This window comes from Chinchilla lanigera, unplaced genomic scaffold, assembly GCF_000276665.1.
Source record: "Chinchilla lanigera isolate Chin_1 unplaced genomic scaffold, ChiLan1.0 scaffold00093, whole genome shotgun sequence".
NCBI classification, from domain to species: Eukaryota; Metazoa; Chordata; class Mammalia; order Rodentia; family Chinchillidae; genus Chinchilla; species Chinchilla lanigera.
In genome coordinates this window covers 5,311,193-5,332,714 of record NW_004955494.1, presented here as the reverse complement: position 1 = coordinate 5,332,714, position 21,522 = coordinate 5,311,193, and the positions used below count along the sequence as shown (strand labels likewise).

Genomic DNA, 21,522 nt, shown 5'->3' with positions numbered 1-21,522 from the left:
AAATGAGAAGGCCTTGGCTCTTTTTCACAGTATAGGCAATATGCTAAGAAACAATTCCACTGCAGTGCAAAATACAGCAGTTACAGTGTCTCAAACTGCTCTGGAGCACAGCAGATCCCAGTTCTAACTTGTCTCTCTTTACACCCTCTCCCCTGGAAATCTCATCCTCTTACCATGCTCTTTCATTTTAACACTGATGGTACAGTGACTTCTCTACAGACCTGTGTCCAAGACTTTCATCTACTGTGATGCAAAAGTGTGACCAAAATATACACGGTGAATGTTTACATTGAAATTTATTACAAAAAAGTAAAAGACAAAATGAGTACAGGGTGTCAGAGCAGAGACACAGGAGGTGTGATCAAAACATACAGTGAATTCATAAATCTAAAAACATTTCAGTGAAGAGATAATTTGCCATTAGTCCCCCTCAAAATACTCACTCTCACTTTGCTCATAGGTATTCCATCATTCTTGCCACCTTTTGGAGCAATTCTGGAAGTTCTCTTTTGTAAGTTTCTTTATGTCTTGTAATCAAAAATAGAGTGAATGCTACTGCTAAGTGACATCCAGGAGAAAGGCAGACTGTGGAAACATGAGTCACTGTATGTCCTCCTTCACATTATTCACTGAATCTGGCATTGTGTGACTTCTGGATCTTCACATAGTCAAAACCATCATGAAATGTAAACATTTTGAATCAGCTCAGCACATCCAACCAGCTAAAACAGCATAACTAAAGATATTCACAAAGGAGGACTTCCAGAAATGTTTTAGAAAGTGGTAAGAATGATGGGATAAGTCTGTTTACAGTGTGGAAGTAGAGTATTTTGAGGACATTATTGGCAAAGATTCATTTATTACTTTTTAATTTTAAACATGCACTATATGTTTTGATCACACTTTCTATGTCTTTACTTGATATCTTGTACTCTTCAAAGTCAACAGAAGTTAACAAGAGGTAACTTTCATTGAGCATTTATAATGAACCAGGTGATATTCGATGTGCTCTGAATGAGGAACTGGCATTATTTACACTTTGAGTGCAATGAACTAAAACAGAAGGGTTTAAGTTGTTCAGTGTCACATAAATTAGTAACTGGCAGAGCAAGGTTAAGGCAGTGTGGTGTGTGGCCTCCAAAGCTCGAGCTCTTCAACACTTATACTGTCCTCCCCCAACTCATCACACATGAGCCTTTCAGCAGAATATAGTTCACTGATTAACTTGCATAATGGTTTTGGAGCCCACAGCAAAAGAGATCATCAAAATGTTTAAAGATATTTGATTAAGTAATCCAGTCAGGCACATCATTAAGAACCTGATTTTCAAAATCATTACTCCTGGTATCCAACCTCTCTCAAACTATTTAAGATGTATATGACCCTAGATAACGTATTTGACTTTTCTGTGCCTCATTCCTCAGCTATAGAGTGGAACAAAACAGGATATCTGCTTACAGGTTACTCTGATGATGTGGGACAGGTACTTCTTATACATATTCCTAATACGTATAATGCATTTGATAAGCACGAGCTTTCATTCTCCTTATTTTTACAATCTTCTCAATCATAGAAGAAAAAAGTGAATTTTGAATAACAAATTTGGACTGTAGCATCCAGACTGTGATCTGTAAATGCCATCTTCTGTTAAAAATAACCAAGATTCTTTGGAGAAATTGATGATTCTATGGTATCATCAATGGACATAAAATGTATGGACATTTAATGGTATGGACATAAAATGCTCAAGATGATTATGGGAATGATGTCAGTTCTGAAACTAAGGGAGCTACCAAAAACTTCTCGATTCATGGTAAGAGAGAGAAGCCACCGGGAAGAGGATACGACTGGCTGAAGGTGAAGGAAAATAAGCATAAGAAGAATAATGATAATAGATTGAAACACATCATGTTTCTGTGCATCCATCTACATAAGAATTGTTAAGTCTATGATTGTTTGTAAAAACAACCACAATATTCTTAAATGTTGCTAAGACATCAGCATATTATTATGAAAATTAACTAATAAAGGTGACTTGTCAAACATGTATTTGTTAGGAATAAGGGAAAGATCTCTTTATACAAAAATCATCAGTAAAAGGAGAAAAAGAAAAAACATGGAAAACCACCCTTTGTTTACAATTATGAAATAATAGATTTTGGAAATAATCCTTAATGGATAATACAATTGAAAGTCTATGATGGACAGATTAGGGTGAGAGTTCCCAGTCCCACTAATTAATGATGCATCACTAACAGTGAAACACCCTGATATTATGTTTCTTTGATGGAAAGACATACAAATACACAGCATTACCCATACATTCCTTTTATGGAAGTTAAACCCGAATCTAAGTCACTATGTACACATACTAGTTTACATGGAAACATGGAATATCAACAATAAGTAAAGTCATTTTAAAACATAATAGGACTATAATCAGACAAAAATCAAACTATGGCAAGTTCTACAGCAGAAGTTATCCAAATTATTCAACATTTAGGACATGAAAAATCTGACAGGGTATTGTAAATTTAAAAGAAATTTAAAGTATAGTCGACAAAAGGCAGTTTAAAGCTTTGGATTTTGATTTGAAACCTTAAGTGTAAAAAACGATAGTTGAGAGCAAGGAGCAAATTTTTAATAATTCACTTTGATGGGTGAGGCAAAGGTACATCATTATCTTTTGAAAACATTGTATTTTAGAAAAATGAAATGTTTATAGATTAGATCACAGGCTAAGATTTGCTTCACCATACTCTTGCAAAAGAAAACGAACTGGGGCAGTTCTTTCTCCAGGAAAAAGAGGTAGGTGGGTCAGGCTAGGAGGAAAATGGGTGTGGTTATGGAGAGGTAACAGGAGGGGTCCTAGTGGGGAGGGGGCTGCCCACACCCTGGGAGGGATACTGTACCACAGGATCTATCCATGAGAGGACTCTGTCAAGGGTACATGGGGTTCTTCTACATTATTTCTTACAGATGCATGTGAATCTCACATACAAAAAAAATTTCAATCAAAAGAAAGAAAACATGCTGTGGCAAAAGATAAATGAAACAAGAATGGCAGAAAACTTGACCGTCACAGAAGAATCCAACAGAATGTTTTTCATTTCACTGAAAATTTCCATGACAAAAAAGTTTTTATATAAATTTTAGAAAAATGAACTTAACATTTCTTTGCAGAGTGGACTCATCTTCTGAATTTTCCTGTTCTATTTAAACTCCCTCAAAATCCCATACACTAAGTCATCCCACATATTCTTACTAGATTTTCCATCTGAAGTATTATTTTACTTTCACTCCTTTGCATACAAAGAAGCCCACAAAATCCCTGTGTATCACAGTCCCTCCACACTCATGCCTGAAGTGTTTCTTTGAACCTTTTACTTCAGCTGTCTAACTTTGCTGTCTCATGTACACAATTTTGGACACGGTTCCTCTGCTAAGGCCATTCTCTTGATGCTATTCTTTTCCTTTTTCAATGCCCTAAATCCCACCCCTTTTTAAAAAAAACAATAAAATCCACCTCCTCCTGCAGCTCCCTCAACCCTTCAAATAACTCTAGTGATCTTCCAAGCAAAGCTCCTGTGTTGTATCACAGTGTCTAGAAGACTTTCTGATACAATCTGAGTTTTCAACAAAAAGATGTTGATTTAACTGAATTGATACATGATGTAAAGCCTCAGGGAGGTCACCAGATCATAGAAAAAAAAATGAAAACAAAGAAGTAGACATGTTAAAGAGATTTAGAAATAAAAATTGCAATTCAGCACACTTGAATCTTAGACAGTGGTATGTATATATAATTTGCTTGGGCCATTTATTCAATATATCTTGACACTTCATTCCAAAATGTAAAGTGAAAGATTTGACTCCTCACTTTCAACATGCAGAGATTGTCCTTGCTTCCTGAAAAGCTCTCCCAAGGGCTTCCACAGATTGTAACTCGGGAGAGTTATTCCTAAACTTTATTCATCAAGAGAGACTAAACTTTACTTGAAACACGAGGCACAACAGTATTCCTGATTCACTAGTTTTTCAATAAAACTGCCCAATAAAACTCAATAAAACTGCTCAATAAAACTGAAAATGAACTGCAAGACTTTGGCGATCACAGGAAGTGGGGCCACCACATCCTCTAAAGTGATGTTCCATGACTTCCTGCATCTTAGCGGAAGCGCAGTCTCTTTCCTTGTAGCGCTAAAAGTCTGCCATCCTTAGCATGGGTCTCGCTAAGATGTACAGTGTGAGGAGAAAACATTGTCTACTGAAAAGGATGACCTTGTCCAGAAACTACCATGGCTCCCGGCATAGGGAAGCCAAGGCTCGCCAGGGTGGAAAGATCACTGAGGAGAACACACGATGAGGGTAACGACTAAGAGAACACATTCCACGTTGCCGTAAGCAGAGCATTGTTCTCTAGGCCGGCCTTGTGGATGTAGGAAGGTCATGACTCACAGTCTGCCCGCCTTTCAGGTGGGAAGTGGCAGAAATCTTAACAGAGCCATGAAGCCTGCACAGGCAGCCCTCAACAGATCCCCGGGAATGCCCAGGCTGGAAGAGAAGAGTGGCAAAAGAATCAGCGGTACCCACCCCTGGCACTCAGTGAAATTCAGGCGAGCTGCTGTCAAAGAGAGTATCATTAGCACATGAATGGGGAGGAGACCTTCTTGCTCAGGAACTCTGCCTTCATGAGGGCGGGGCTGCTGGTCCCTTGAGAGAGCCCAAGGTAGTCAAGTAATGGGTCAGTGCGATGAAACTGGAAGCACACGTGGGACCTACGGGATGATTGAACAGAGGTCGCAGGAACCCAGAGTCTAGTTAAGGGGAGAAAAGCAAGTAGCAGCAGTTGCTATTTCTCTGTGCTGGCCCAGCAGCACGAGGGTCCTGGCAGTTACCTGAGGTTTCTTCACCTTAATGATCCACGTGGGAGGGACAATAACAGCAGCGTGGGCCCCCAGGGAGCAGGGTTCCTCGATGTGATGCAGCATGAAGCAGGTCACCTTATTGTGAAACTGAAGAGAAAAACAGGCTAATGAGCAATTCCGGCCAGAACTGCAGTGAGAAGTAAGTACACTCATAAGACTTGTGCGCGCGTGCACACACACACACACACCCTAAGGACACAGGCTTCTCGCCATGGTCCAACTAGCCTCGGGAACCTATAGACCAGATTCCCAATTCATTCCAGTGTACAAATCTACCACAGCAGTTAACAAGAAATCAACCTAGCAGGGCGAGGCCCTCTAGAACTTTCTAACCCTTTAGTAGGATATTTACATTGACGTGTGAAGCGTCTTAGAAGGTTCTAGTAATCCTAACTTTGCAAGCAAATGTTTCCCTTGACCTAATGCTGGTCAGAGACTCAGGTGATTAAGAATAATATGGAGAAAGAAATAAAAGCAGAAAGGCGATGCCTACTCTCTGCCTCTCTTTTTCCATCCGAGATGTAAATCCTCCCAGGTTGTCTTTCCAGTTCAGAGACACCAGGAAAGAGACAGGATGTCTCTTCTGGAAATTCTTAATCCCAGAGGTAACGAAGTTCAAGGAGATTGTTTCTGTGGGTTCCTCTAAACCCCTTCAAAATACATCGCCTCTCTTATACTTGGCAAAGCTACAAGGCTTTTTGTTTTTGAAAGGAAGGAAGTAAATGCAGGCTAATGATCATAACAATACCTCAGTGTGAGGGGCTTAACTGGATACCCCAGCTGCAAAGCTGGAACTGGTGACTTTAGGCCAATCACACTGTCAATTCTTTTTTGCCTATAAAGCCACAGTGATGTGCAGTAGCATTTGTTTTCTAATAAACATAAAGTCAACATTATACAATAATTAGGGACCTTAAATTTTAAACACAATGATTTTTTTTTAAAAATTAAACACCAGTTTCTACTTGAATTATACTTATTATGGCCATATAACTTATCATTTTAATTGGGACAATTTAAGAATGAAAGGGATCACTGGTAATAATCATATTGGGGCAACAGACAATAATTAGCACTGTCTCAGGAAAACTGGCAAATATGAGCCCCCTAATTTTATTGTAAAACTCAGAGACTTTTCATTTCTGCATGTCTTAAAATCTGCTGTGATCCACTGGCTAATTAGTAATCAGCCAACTAAATACAAAATACTAAATGATAAAATCATCAGTAACCTTCCCAGATACCAGCTACTTGTGATCTGCAGAAAATATTACTTTGATGCCTTTTTTACATTTTTTTAGCAATTGAAATAAACCCTGAAATACATGACCATTATATTTCTAAAATAGTAAGGGTCTCTGAGATTGCCTAAATCGGCTCTCTCAACTTATAGTTGGACTAATATATGGACTAAGAGGTAAATTCAGGACTGCAAGTTTTAAATGATGGTGGCAGGACTTAGCTACAGGAAACCCAGCTCTCAGCCCAGGGTTCTTTGTCCTATACCACAGAAGGTCACTTACTGGTTTGTTTGACATCAAATATCCAAGGTGGGATTACCAACACTATAAAATACACAATCTACTTTACATGGTAATTCCAGTCAAAATATTTTCTATTTATGATTCTTACAATTGCCTCCTATAATGTGGGAACCTTGGCAATGCAAAGATATGTGGAACTGACCAATGGCCAAGTGGAAGTCCAGTCTTTAGAGACTCAGTTGGGCTACAGATTCATGAAGAGAGCACACATATTTACCTTAAAGTGAGGCTGCTTCTATAGTAACTGACCCTGGATAAACCATCTCATCCCAGCCTGGTAGCTACACTCAGGAGGAGGCGCAGCCTCTCTGAGCCCACCTGCCCATGACGCTGCCCCTCCAGTTGGGTCTCACCAGGCTGGGAGGCCAGCATCATGGATAACATTAGAGATTCCAGACACCAGATCAGCCCCTTCCTCCCCAGATGGAAATACTGCCACTGAGACAGAATTTCACTAGCACTAGGATGGCCTTAGATTTGTGAACATACTCTCACGTCCACAGAGGTTATGTATGTGGCAAGGAACTGAAAAGAGAAGGAAATGTCAAGGACACAGAATGTGCCAGGATGGTGATGCAGCAAGCACCGAGCTTCCCAGTGGCAGAAAGCTCTTGTGACATGTGAGGTCAGCCGAAGGAAATCGTGCTAGTGAGATTACTACAATGAAACTGTCATAATGCAAATGGTTTTGATGCGCCAAAATGTCATCTTCTGATGTTTCAAACCGAATGTTGCTGGTCTGTGAGGCAAATTCAATCTGTTTGGTGCAGTGAGATGAAGTTACCTGCAAAGCTTTAACCTACAGCCCTTTGTCTTCAGGTTCTCTGTGTACAGAAGCGGTAAAAGGGCCCAAGTCATATGGTCATTCAAAAGAGCAGAGGTCAGCAAACATTTTCTATAGACCCCATAGTAATTATTTTAAGCTTATGAGTCCTTTGTCTATGTTGCAATTACTCAACTCACCCAGTACAGCAAGAAAGGAGGCATGGATAATCCATAAATGCAAAAACAACCACAGATAATATATAAATAATTAGGCATGGCTGTGTTCCAATAAAACTTTATTTGTAAAAATAAGTGGCAGCTCAGGCCTGGTTGCAGGGGGCAGGGGGCATCACTTATCAATGCCCGAGTTAGAGTAAAAGAAAGAACAAGGCAAATAAGAAAATGTAGTATCTGGTTTAGACAGAGGAGTTAGGCACTAAAAAGCGGCCAGAAAAGGTAGATAAAAGAGAAGAAAACTAAATGGGAAAATTATTATCAGATCTTAATGGATATATGAGTTCAAATATAAGGAAAAAATACATTTCAATTAGGGTAAGAACCACTACACTACCACACAAACCTAAAGGAAACAAGAAGCACTCACTCTTCATACTTAGTCCTACAAAATGTCACTCAAGCCGGGCATAGTGGCACATGCCTGTAATCCCAGCACTCAGGAGGCTGAAGCAGGAAGACTGCCACAAGTTCAAGGCCACCTAGGATAGATAGTGAGTTCAAGACTGGACTGAATTACACATAGAGACCTTCACTCAAACAAATAAACAAACAAAGTCACATCAAAACCAGAAGACCAGGATGGCCAGCCACCTGCACTAGAGAGACCTCTCATGGTGCCTGTTGCCTTATTCCTCAGGCTGCCCCTTCCCACCACAGGGGGCGCTCTCAATGGTTTAGTGGCAAGGAAAGAAAGCGTAGGAGTGAGAAGCCCTGGATTCAGTCTGAGGAGAGGATTTTCTAGTCTTTGATCCCAGGCTTCAATATATTCAGAGAGAAGGGATGAATGCATCTCTAGAATTTCTCCCAGATCATACATGTTAGTGTTCTACAGCTTTACTATCTTTCTTCCTGCAAAGAGCCTAGCTGAGAAAAGTAATAGGACACCTATTACTAGCGGACAGGAACTCAAGCCTTGACAAAAGTCTGCTTTGATCTCACGTGAGCCCAAACTGTTTTATTTCATCCCCAACTTACCGCCTGCTTGCACCAGGAACAGCTGATAGCCACGATCTCTTTACTGTGGAAGGAGAACTTTTGCTGGAAGCCCTGGGATATTAGGACAAGAGACAGAGAATTTAAAAATCACCTCAGTTGCAGCAAGCATTTGTCCCCCACCACAGAAGTTCAATAAAATGAACTGTCACCCATTACTGTGGAAACCAAAACCGAGAGCGCCACACTCAGAGCTGTGCTCTCCACCTTCAGCTGTGCGATGCTTTTCTACTTCTCAACCGGAGTGTGAGAAAGAGGAAGCACTTGTATCTCCCCCAGCGCTAATTTCTCTAAGTCAGCCACACAAAAAGAAAACCTTTTTTAAAAATATATATATATTTCAGAAATCGTTTTGTTACAAAAAGGAAGCGCCACCATATAATAACTGTTCTATATAATAATTGTCATGTATCTCAGAAGCTATACAGAACTTCAGTATCTGAGAACCCAGAAAGAAAGAAACTGAGGATCACAGAGATCCTGCATGTCAGGATCACAGAGACTGTACCTAGAAGTCAGGGTCTGGGAGAAGTCCAAGAACGCAGTGAGAAATTCAGCTCTCACCATCCCTTGGGGATGACTGCTCTCAAAACAAACAGCTCTTAGCTCCTATTCTTCACCACCAGTAGCAATGAGATCAACAGAATGGCAGAAACAGTTCTCTTAGATGAACAAACAGAATGACTCTTCCATCAAGAATGGAAGAGGTGCTTTTAGCTGCAGGATTCCTAAGTAATTAACAAACAGAAGTATACAGCCATGCTTGAAGATTTTTCTCCCTGAATCTCAGCCATTTCTTTCCACAAGTAAAATCTAAACCCAAGCAAATACAGTGACAAAAAATCTAAATAGGAGATAGATTAATAATAATAATAATAATAATAATAATAATAATAATAATAAATAGAGAGGTAGATAGATAGATAGATAGATCAAAAGAAAACAGAGAGGGGCTGGGGATTTAGCTCAGCGGCACAGTGCCTGCCTGGCAAGTGCAAGGTCGTGAGTTCAATTCCCGGTACCAGAAAAAAAACGAACAAGAAAAAAGAAAACAGAAAGGTGTGAACTGGCTAAATAAGTCTTGCTTAATGTTTACAGATAACTTTAAGTTAATAGTCAACTAACACATTATGAAATGATGACCCAGTAGCACTGGCAGCGTCTCAATTCTCACTTGCCCACAGCACTTGATGTGCTATTGGGTGTCACTCCTCTTTCAGTTTCTCTCCTCTTATTTCCCCAACATCCACCAGTTCTCTTTCAGCCACTCAGTCTGCTACATGTGGGTATCAGCCCGTAATTGCCCTATGATTCATCCTCTAATCCTTGTCTTTTGCCCCGCCCTTAAATACCACTTTCCTGAATAAGGTTTCTTAATATCAGATACATGCCTATTGGACACAAGCCTCTCCCCTAGGTGATGCACATGCCTGTGCCTCCTTTTGCCCAGTTCACAACAATACGCTCTCCCGAGCAAAGAATTCCTCTGGAATACACATGGGCTGGAGTGCCAGGTAGCTTTGACGTCCATGTGCTTGCTACCGCTCTTGCCCAAGCAGCACTCCATCAACCTGTACATCAGATGACTGCCTGTCAAATAGAAGCCAAGGAGAAATGGCAAAGCGGAGATCTTCTTATTGGTTGTGTGATCTTAGACCAATCAGTTCATTCTTACACTTTTTTACTTTCATTTGAAAATAGGACTAATGACAGAAACCTCGCCTATACCACCAGGTCCTCATACTTCTCAAATGTGGTGGTGTATTTAAGAGGGCTATGACCTCACATTCTAAGTACACAGAAAAGAGTACTCTCATTGCTAAGATCTATCAACAAGAACTTCAACTTGCTGAGAAAGGCTGGTGTCAAATGCGTTCGTAGAGGCACACTATTCAGTGCTCTAGGGGGAGTGTACTCAGTCGGGGTCACTCAATAAATATTGGCCTACAAGCTGCAGAGAGGAAACAGATGCAGTCTACTGCGGCACTGACAGCCAGGCTGATACCAGAAACAAACAACAAGGCCAGTCACAACTGGGGCACTGGGCATGATGCTTATGCAGGACTGTAGCAAGTCCCTTGGAAACAGGCCTGCTGGTAATCAGCTTTGTGCTTTGTTTTGGATTCTAGTCTGGCAGAGTCACCGTGACCATGGCTTCAGGGCTATTATCTAATAGAGAGACATAAATAGAACCACCTCGGAGCCCTCATGCACTGAGCTCTGACAGACCACCTGCTATGGGGAGATTTTGGCCCAGCTCAAACAGAGCAAACAAAGAACCAGATTCCTAATCAGCCATGTTTAAATGCTGATCCAAATCTGCTATAATGGTAGTAAAACATGCCCCAACCGAATATTAAATAACATGATTTTTAAGGGCTATTTTGTTCAGCACTATCAAAGAAGAAAACAGAGATGGTAGGCTAGATGCTTTGGATCCAACTGATTTCAGAATTAAAAATACCGAGAACACTGAGCGACAAGGTCACTTTTTCAGTGCTTTGAATTTACTTTTTCAATCCAATTGAGCCTTTGGCATAAAGTTTAAACAAGACTTGTTCTGAGCAGCAAAAGCTCTGCTGACCCTTTCTTGTGCAATCTAGGGCATGTACCAAACAGTCTAGCTTTCCAGCCAGCCCTCGCTGAAACCAGAGAAACAGACAGTACATGAAATGAGCTGAAATTAGTTCACTGTTTCTGCATTTAACTGAGGCTTGACAGGGCCAGGGATGTAGCTCAGTGGCACAAGCGCCTGCCTGGTGAGCGCAAGGTCCTGAGTTCAATTCCCTGTACCGAAAAAAAAAAAAAAAAAAAAGAAATCAAAACTGAGGCTTGACGTGGAGGAATCTCTTGACCACTGGCCAATTTCTTACTTGATTTAGGTCTACCCAGCATAAGAGTTGATACTTTACTTGCCTAGAAATTTTAAACAAAATAAGCCTTTCTTTAGCCATCAATATAACCAAAGCTCATAAAGTGTGCAAAGGGAAACCCCGAGGGAATTATAAAATATGACTCATCAATTTTCCTCTATTAATATCTGTCTGAAAAAAGAACTTCAAGGATGTTAGCTCCAATGTTCCCTATGATTTTTCAAAAATATATAAATGTATATACTCTTACACATTTTATCTTTCATGTCTAAAATGTTTACCATAAGTTGAGATTCAAAGTTCATAACTTCGGGCAAAGTAAGATTGGAACTGTGAAATAAAATTGCCATACCACTCTCTTAATTGTATCTCATGGAATACAAATACCATAGTGACTTGGAACACACTAATGTAAAGTGAAATTTTTCCACTTTGAGCAAGACTTTGCTAGTAGATCTCAAACTGATTGTGCTGTTTCAGAACAACAACTTTCAACCAGCTGAAGCTGGCAGGTAAGCAAGACCTTCTAGTTACCTAGGTATGGACCCATATTAACCCAACTGAAAACCCTTTTCTGACCAATAAAGAAAATATTAGAGTTAATCAATTGTAAGCTGACTTGTGGGCTAATATTGTCTTACCTAGGGTGCAAGTTTCATCTTTAATTCGCAAAGCCACAAGGAACTAACCCTTTTCTTTTAATTTTATTTTTTTATTTTTTTATTTTTTTGGTTTTTGGTTTTTCTCCAGTACCGGGAACCGAACTCACAACCTTGTGCTTGCCAGGCAGGCACTTTGCCGCTAAGCTAAATCCCCAGCCCTCTTTTAATTTCAATATATGTGTTGCCGAAGTGAGCACCCCTTTCTTAATACATATAAATAATTAAATTTTTCCTTTAATGAAATATTCCATGCAGATTTTCACTGGCATTTGTACCCTTACCTAGCAGTGTGAACCCTTGTATGCTAGTATGCTATGTAGGCTAGTATGATATATAGGCTAGTATGATATGTAGGCTAGTATGATATGCAGGCTAGTGTGATATGCAGGCTAGTATAGTAGTATGTCTTTTCTTTAGTTTTGAGGCAGTGTTAAACAATATTTAATGTTCTAGTTTTGGTAAGACTAGGATTTATTTATTCATAGAAACCTTAATTTACCTGAAGTTCCTAAATTTTTAACCTAAATTTGTTATAAACATGTACAGTTTTCAAAATGTAAACATGTGAGTTCATCTGAATTTGATAATAATGTCTTTAAAATTGAAGCATAGCACACAATGTCCTTGTAACTTCTGAGAGCTCCTCATGTTATATGAATTTACAATTACTTTATTAGAATTATCTTCAAAAAACTGAAATTCATGTCTACTGGGCTTAATCATAGTACACTTCATGGTTCTAATTGAAGACTGAAGTTTGTGAATGCTTACATTGTCCACACAGACAATGATGGCCAACCTATGGCACACGTGCTGCAGCAGGCTCTTTGTTAACATTAAAAGCTCTAAAAGGTTTGCTTTCACTAATACCAATGCTCAATCCTACCGTATCACTAACACCGACACAATGGCATATCCTTCCTCAACAGAGCTTCCTGAGTTATTGGTATTTATATGTTGCTCAGAGCTGGTCGGTCAGTCTTATCATCCTTAGATAGCTTCTGCTTTTCCCACGCATTTACCTGAAGGTCGCCGCCACGAGTGAGAGATCATAAATTGAGTTTTCTGGAGGGAAAGTAAAACATTACAGAACAGGATCCTCACCATAAGTTAACACTGCTGCCACAAATGTGTCAGACTACATGAAGAGACTAAGGAATCGCTCCTCAGCCTTTTAGCTAAGATCAAGTGAAAAGACAGCAAAGAGTTCCAGGTCGTTTTCATTTCAGAAGCAGACAAGCTCATGCAAGCAGAGAGCTGAACCTCAGACCTCAAAACTAGGACAGACCCCTCCAACAATGGCTACTGATTTACGCTTTATTTTGCATGTTAATTATTTCTAGTCATTATATTTATATCTCATATTTTTAAGATCATCCTGATTGTAGGACAAAAATGTCTTTTACAGAGTGTTATACAGCAGTACTGTTTGCAAACAATTTGGCTCACAAAAAGAAGCTTTTGGCAAAATTTCATTTGTGTTTGCAAAACTCTGCATCGGGTGGCAAACACAACCGCAGCCATTTTTCCAGCACAAGCACAAACATGGCTCATTTTTCCAAAATCATAGAATAAATTAAGTTCGTGAGTCAAGGCACCACTGTATTCAATACTGACGAAACTATACGTGAAACTTTTAGTTGTTCAGTTCATATCACTGTCCTAGAGCAGCACAGAGGTTTCTTAGGTGGAAGTATTTTCCCCACGATGCAACTAGGAACAATTATGATAATGCTGACCCATGAAAATTTAATTTCCATGTCTGATTAAAGCATAATTAATAGCCTTGCAGATTAAAATTATCATAGTTCCCTTTCCTTCCTTCACTTACAATATTCACTAAGCAGGTTATTTTGAGGGGGGAAAAGACTAGGTAAAATAGTTTTCTTTTTTTTTTGGTTCCAGGAATCGAACTCAGGACCTTGCACTTGCCAGGCAGGTGCTGTGCCACTGAGCTATATCCCTGGCCCAGCTTAATTGTTTTAAAAGATAGAATATTAACACAGTTATGAAATCATAACAGCTTTTAGTGACACTTGTACTGCATGATTTTGCTGACTGGATGACATTACAGGAATGAGTTGGCCATACTTTACCATTCACAGACAGACTGAGGGAAATGTCCTTGCACTGGTAGAGCTAATTACTCTTTTTTTGTATAAACCTGGACTATTTTGCTATATAGCTTCCAGACAACTGAGAAAGAGACAAAATTTGCCCAAACCGCTAAAGTTCTACTCCTCCTGGCTTCATGAATTCATGGCAAGGTAATACCACCATGTAATGCATGTCTTAGAGAAAAGTCTGCTGTCTACAGTTCTGACTTTGGGGTTTTGCTCTATCTACGCTTTCCAGTAGCATCTCAAATTACCCAGTGATCCTTTTACACTAATGTACCCAGCCAAGGAAGGTACAAGGGCTGCTAAGAGGAAAATGAGTGCACCTCAAAAGACTCAGCTGTGAATCTATCCAGTCTGTACTAGTAGGAGTGGAACAGTGTGGGAGGCTGTGTCCTAAGGATATATGGTGGCTGGGGCAGGTTGTATAGCTGGGTAGGGAGAGTTTCTTGGTGTCGGGTCATCTGTAATAGCTAAGTTAGGCCCAATTATTATAAGTTACATATGTATAAAGGTTACAGTTTAATCATTTCACAGTCTACCCTAAGCATCACTTGGGCAGCGCATTTGTTAATGTACTGACTCCCAAGTGTAGCTCAGGCAGGTGTCATTTCAACCAGTCAATTTTTTGGTTGAATATATTTGATAAAATTGTCATTTTTATATTTCCTGTTACATTATCTTGTGGTGTTTATGACCGGCATTAACAGAATCACAGGGCAGGCCCCAGGATTCTCAGATAAGCCTGCACTCTATTCAGGAGAGAACTGTATACCAGTCATAAACATCTCATGGTCTGTCATTATGCTCTGGTAGAGGGACACATGGCCACAAATCACCAGGTATCATGAGCTGGGTTCTGCCCAATCACTAAGTCATAAAACTGCATAAACCCAGCCTCAATCTACTGATATATTAAGTGATACCATCTGGGATCTGCCTTGAGAAGTACCAGGGAGGCACAAGTAGGTATCCCATAGCATCTACTCTGATACTACCAGGTCTCTCACCCAACTCACACCTATGAAAATGTGGGCATCTTCAATAACCATCTGAAAGAGGAGGCAGAGCTGATATGGGGCCTGGGTAGGTCAATCTGCAATGTAAGTCTAGGCCAAAAGTGGACTCTTCCTGCACTAGAGCCTACTCAGGAGAGGACTCTGGAGAGAGAAGTGAGAAGAAATCCTCTTCCTGGGCATAACTTCAGGCGAAACAGCTGCTCATCTACCTTGTGAGAAAAGATAGATGTAAGCCCGATATAAAAACACATAATGGCATAGCCAGGGATCAATGGCTTGGCTTATTGGTCATGGGCATGGAAGGCAACAGGGAATCTGAAGAAAAGAAAAGATGTGTGGATGAGCTTAGGTACAAAAAGTAAGGATCGTTGTACTATATGTTAATGATCACCGCAGAGCATTCATTTTATAAGAACTGAAAACTTAGGCATAACTGAGCATTAACACTGTATTATGAGCTATCCCAGTGATAGGAAAATGGGTTCATAGCTGGAGTGCCTACAATGGTATGAGGGATGCCATGTTTGAGTCTAAAAGGATGGGCTTCCTCTCCCCAAAACTGAACTAGCTATCTCCAGTGTTCAGTGAATGTCCAACCTACCAACAAAAGGCACCAAGGCTACACAGCCAGGATGGCCTTATCCCTCAAAGGGAGCAACAAGGTCCTTGATGGAAAATTGACAACATCAAACCCTTTCCACTCTAGAAGGGACAGCAACTCATCTTGACTGGATCTGACCTACACACAGAGGGTTTGATTCACCCAAACAGAATCCTGCAGAACACTGTATCAGATCAAGAAAAATATTCTGTGGCAAAGAAGGGGCAAGAGTGGGCACGTGTGACATACAGTAGTCTTACCGCATCTCACACCATCCAGAAGCAGGCCTGACAGAGATGCAGTAGTCTTATGAAGGTGCATAAGGGCTTACGCTCTGAAAAGATGCCCTGTAAGTACCACCCTCGTGACTCAGTACATTCACTAATTCCATCATAATGTTATGGTGCTGCGTTTCTGTAGAAAAACACATGGTTGCAGAAACCAATGACTGGAAATACAGTGACCTCTGTCTATTGTCCTTTCCACTTGGAGGAATGTGTGATTCATATCCCTATAACTCTGAGCTCTGAGGATCTGAATACCAAAGGGAGAACATCTTCAGAATGGGATATAACAAGAATCTCCTAAACTTTACCTGTGTGACCAGTTCCTTTAGGATTTTTGCATCAAGAGATTAGCAGGAACAGAATCACCATACTGGTGGGAGTAATCAATACATGCTTCCAGCTATACCTTCACCAGGTGAAGGTACAGAGTGTTTGATTCACCCAACAGAAGTCCAGCTAAAGACCTGGAACCACTGGCAATGTTCTCCACAAGTCCAACTGGTGGCCTAGAGCCCACAACAATGTCTCATGCAAGTGTGTATCAGGTGAAGGTATAGCTGGAAGAATATATCTGGTACCCAGGTGATCCACTGGGGCATCTTTTGTAACTCTTTAAATTTTTTTCAATGATAAATAGACAAGGGCAGCAGTCAAGACCAGGGTAAGGGTTGTATGTTACTTAAGAGTAAGAGTTTGGCATTCTGTTGTAGTCAGGGTTTACAAGAGAAAAGATTTAATGCAAGATAAATAATTTATAGGATTATTTTATAATATTCACCCATAAAGTCAAATGCAGAAGAGTGCAGGTGATCTGTCCACACACTAGAGACCAAAGAATCCAGCTGAGGGCCTGGATCCCATGGCAGTGCCCTGCATGAGTCCAGCTAAAGACCTGGAACCACTGGCAATGTCCTCCACAAGTCCAACTGGAGGCCTAGAGCCCACAACAATGTCTCATGCAAGTGTGTATCAAGGATCTGCACTGGAAAGGCCCAAAGGTCAGTGGTGGAAGCCAGAAAGTCTGTACCAAAGGGATGAAGGATCTGTGTCAGCAGGCTGAAGGATCTGCACTGGAGCCAGGAAGTGGTGCTCAAAGTAAGGACCAGAGCTCCTGCAAAGAGAACCACAGCCATCCTCAGTTACAGCGAGGAGCAGAGCTCCTTCAATGATGAGACCGATTGAGTTTATAGCAAAAAAGTCAGAGTGACAAGTGTCTCCAGGAAGATCAACAGCACACCTTCTTCCCCTCCAGTTCTTCTTTTATGTTGTTAGCCAACAATCCTCAGGTAGGCCTTCCACACCCAGAACCATGCTGATTCAGTTCAGCTGGGTGTTACAAGTTGAGTATTAGTTAATCCACCACAAACTCCTATCAGTAGGTCTCCTAGAACATATGTGTCAATTGAGAGGGAGGTGAATCCAGAATAGCACCTCCCACAGCAGCACTTGACTAATAAACAGCAAAATACAATTCTGGTTTATCGTAATTTCTGTTAATCAGCTGAAGCTGACAAATAATTAAGTGATTATGCCTGCATATGTTAGACTGTAATAGTTAATTCTGGTGTCAACTTGAATATGAAATGCCTAGTGGATTACTTCTGGGTGTGTCAGGATGATTGACTGACTGAACAGGGAAGACCTACCCTGAAAGTGAGTGATATCAACCAATAGGCTTGTAGTCTGGATGAATAAAAAGGGAAAGGAGACTTCAGCAGAGTGACTCCAGAACCTTTTCTAACCAATATGTGTTGACTGACTCAGACATACTTTTAGGATTATTTGACTTGTTTTACCATATATGGGTGACCTTTGGGGTTAGCCCCCTGCCCTATAGAGATTGAAAGTTCCATTTATTAATCAGAAGAACGTTGACCTTTGCTGGTGAGATTACCATTCAGCATGGATTTCTCCCTTTAGAGATAAAATTAAGAATAGCTTTGCTTATCACTGTAGTGATCCATTTTAAAAACACATATAACCATTTTATGAAGGTAAATACTGACATACAGAAGCCACACACTTTTAATTTGTGCTAGGTGAGTTTGGGCACTGGCATTTACCTATGAAACCAGCTCCTCAATCTATGACAAAAACATATTCAATCTTCTCCAAAACTTTCTTTCCACCACTTCTTTTTTTCAGCAATAAGAACATAACATAAGATCTCCCCTATTGGCAAATTTCTACATAACAACAGTACTGTCAACTATAGGCACTATGCCCTATGGGAGGTCTCTAGGACCAACCCATCTCATAGAATTGAACCCTTGTACCCTGATTAATACCTCCCTGTCCCTCTCCCTGGATGAACCTGGAGGACCTTAAACTGTGTGAAATAAGTCAGACACAACAAGGGAGAGACTACATGATACCATTTCTATGAGGAACCTATAATGGACAAAGAGTAGGATGATGGTTGTTCTTGTTCCCTTTCTTGATAATCAACTGTGAAGCCAGGGTTCAGTGGTAGTGTTGGCAGGGACAGCCTAGAGAGGCAGGGCTAATCCCGAAGGACACCCTTATATGATTAACCAAGTCAAATAACCCTAAAAGTACATCCAAGTCAGTCAACACATGATGGTCTGAAAAGGTTCTGCAATCACTCTAGTGAAATCTCCTTTCCCTTTTTATTCATCCAGGCTACCAGCTTATAACTGTTACGTTATCCACTCAGCACTTCCTCCATGGTCATCCTGAGGTTAACAGAAGAGATGTCTTCATTATAGCTGGACAAAAACACAGACAAATCACCCAACCTGTCTGACTTATGTGTGGGTCCTCACCCTTGACTTTCCATTCCTTGTTCCTAAGCTTCAGTGTCTCTTGAACACTGATTCCCTAGGGTCCCTTGGAAGCTGAATCTCTCTAAAGCTGCCCATTTTCAGATGAGTACAGAATGGTTTTTTCAGTTGATATGGAATATTCCCAAAGCCCCAGGTCAGTATTTGCTATTGCAGTGATATGCCAGTTGTTGAACTCAATTTGTTTCAATTTGTGTTTGAACATTATAAAGTTTGAGAACTGAATGCATTTTTCACATAAGAAACCATGAAAATCCAAATAATTGGTTCTCAGGCTCAAAAGTTACACAAGCACTAAATGTTGCCTGGGCAAGAGCGGCACTTAGACTGAAGAAGTGTCACCCTGAAGTGAATGCGTGACTCACTCTCCGCCCATCAAGGATCTAATCCACCCATACACAGGAGTAAAGTCAGATTTTCAGTTCAACTGTCAAGTAAAGTTACAAACACCAAGCAGATTTTTTTAGAACTTTGCTGTTCGAGTAGTGGAAAGTTCCAGCTTGGGGTTATCTGACAATTGAGGTATCATTATATTTTTAGAGTCTGAAATCCCTTTAACTATCCCTACAATATCTCTACTATGCCACCATGTAACATTTATTTTTGTTTTGTTTTTTTTTGTTTTTTTTTGGTTTTTCTCCGGTACCGGGAACCGAACTCACGACCTTGCGCTTGCCAGGCAGGCGCTTTTGCCGCTGAGCTAGATCCCCAGCCCCCATGTAACATTTATGTGCCTTTGGTCACTTTGTCATTATAAAAGGATTATTATGTATACCTCTTTTAGATGTGTATAGTTTACAGACTGCACTTTAGTTCATTTAAAACTAATTTTAGCAGTACCTATCACAACTGAAGAGCAATGTTGATATTTCTTATTTAATATATGCTGCATGTAGCTAAATTTACTTAAATATGACATGACACACAATTTGTGAAAAACTACTTTATAATGATACGTCATGTTTTGCCAAGGAAATGAAAGGTATCAAACAATGTAAGTCAAAGTTTATGTGTTATTAATTAAAAATTTCAAGACTTGATGATTAAAATTCTGAGTTGTGAATTTCAAGAAGTTATCTGGTTTACTTTATAATGTTTATATATATTGGTACATGAAAAAAGGATAAGTTTCCAAGATGTGATTTACAAACATATTTTCACAATTTCCAAACTCCTAGGTTTGGGTGCTTGGTTCTCTAAAGGATAAAAATCAAATTAGCTATAACCATCACTGTATTTTTTCTCTGTACATTGATGTTTTTAAAGTATTGTAGACATTTGGATGGGTTGAGCATTGGCTGAATAAATACAATGTGCACATTTATTAAGAATGACTTACAGACAGGTTTGCAGAAGAAGTGTGTATTCTTCCTTTTATTTGCATTATACAGTATGCAATGGTTGGATCCCATCTGCCTCGCTAGTCCACCATTCATCCTCCTCTACCCTCTGCCTTGTTGCAAAAAGTTGGCCTTTATAGACCACCTCCGTGGAGTCCCTGGAGCTCTGCTTTCTATTGAGTTTGGTCACTAAAGGTAGAAGTCAAAGTCTACCATTTATCCACCAATTGAAGGAGCTCTGCAGAGTGGTGAAGTCCTGCACTAAAGCTCACAGCTCCTACGAAGGGTCCATGCATATCCTGGCACTTCAGACTGGGCCTGACCATGACCCTCGCCAATACCAGTCACACATTTTAAATATTAAATATTCACTTTATTAAAGTCTCATCAAATTACATAAATCAAGTGTGAATTTTTTCATCTCTTTCCTACCTCAACTCTGCTCTACAATACAGACCCATAAATGACAACAATGTAAAACTACAGAGTAGTCTTAAATTTAGCAAGCCATTCAGCTAACGTGAAACAAACTGAGCAATCAAATATCCCTCATGTGATAGTTGCTAGACGCCACATGCACTTAGATAAACACATTCAGAGCTCAAGAGAAAACCAGTGGAAATAATCATTATATTGTTAAATTAAAAAGTAGAAATTGAAACCACACTCTAACAATAAACATTCCTGAAAAATCTCCCAAGTTTACAAATCACCAATAAAGGAGAAAAAAAAATAGTTTTGTGAAGAGAAGTGGCTATTTTTTAATCCCATCACAATGAATTAATTATGAAATAACACACGTGTGTGACAGAAGTTGGGTGGATTGAAAAGCCTGAGATTATGCGAGAATGTGCAACTCAATTGATGAACATTATATATAGCACCAAAGTTTGCAATGAATTTTCAGTCACCTGATATTTAAACAGAAACAGAGCCCTCAGTTGTCCTCTAGTCTGAGGTAGAAGCTGGATGCAAAGGATCCCCAAGGACACATGGACGTAAAACCTCCTATCCCTTAAATGCTTGAGTCTGAAAATTCACAAGCAGCTGGAGTCTAAACACAAGAGATGGACAGAATAATCCGATGCTGTGGGAATTGTATGTAAACACCTTGGACTTCTCCACGGACAACTGTCATGGGAAACTCAAGGTGGCTGTCTGAGCACTGCTGGGAGGAAAGGAGACAGGGCCATAGCAGCAAGGTGTGAGGAGCCCAAGGTCTCCCATCCAGGTGACCGTGCCAGCACAAGGCAGTGCAAACCACACCGGAGAATACGTGTCATAAAAGCTATGACGTTGATTGATTTTTAAAAATAAAATCCCTCCAAATCCATGATGGCTTGAATTGTTGA

At 40.1% G+C, this 21,522-nt stretch overlaps 1 protein-coding gene across 1 annotated transcript in view; it reads right to left on the bottom strand.

The window, feature by feature from the left end:
- Window positions 1-21,522, bottom strand: part of Dgki (diacylglycerol kinase, iota) — a 421,640-nt gene that overhangs the window by 208,344 nt on the left and 191,774 nt on the right. Inside the window, 2 exon segments of the mRNA XM_013505028.1 lie at window positions 4,899-5,015; window positions 8,450-8,521. Of these exon segments, the coding sequence (XP_013360482.1) occupies window positions 4,899-5,015; window positions 8,450-8,521 (189 nt within the window).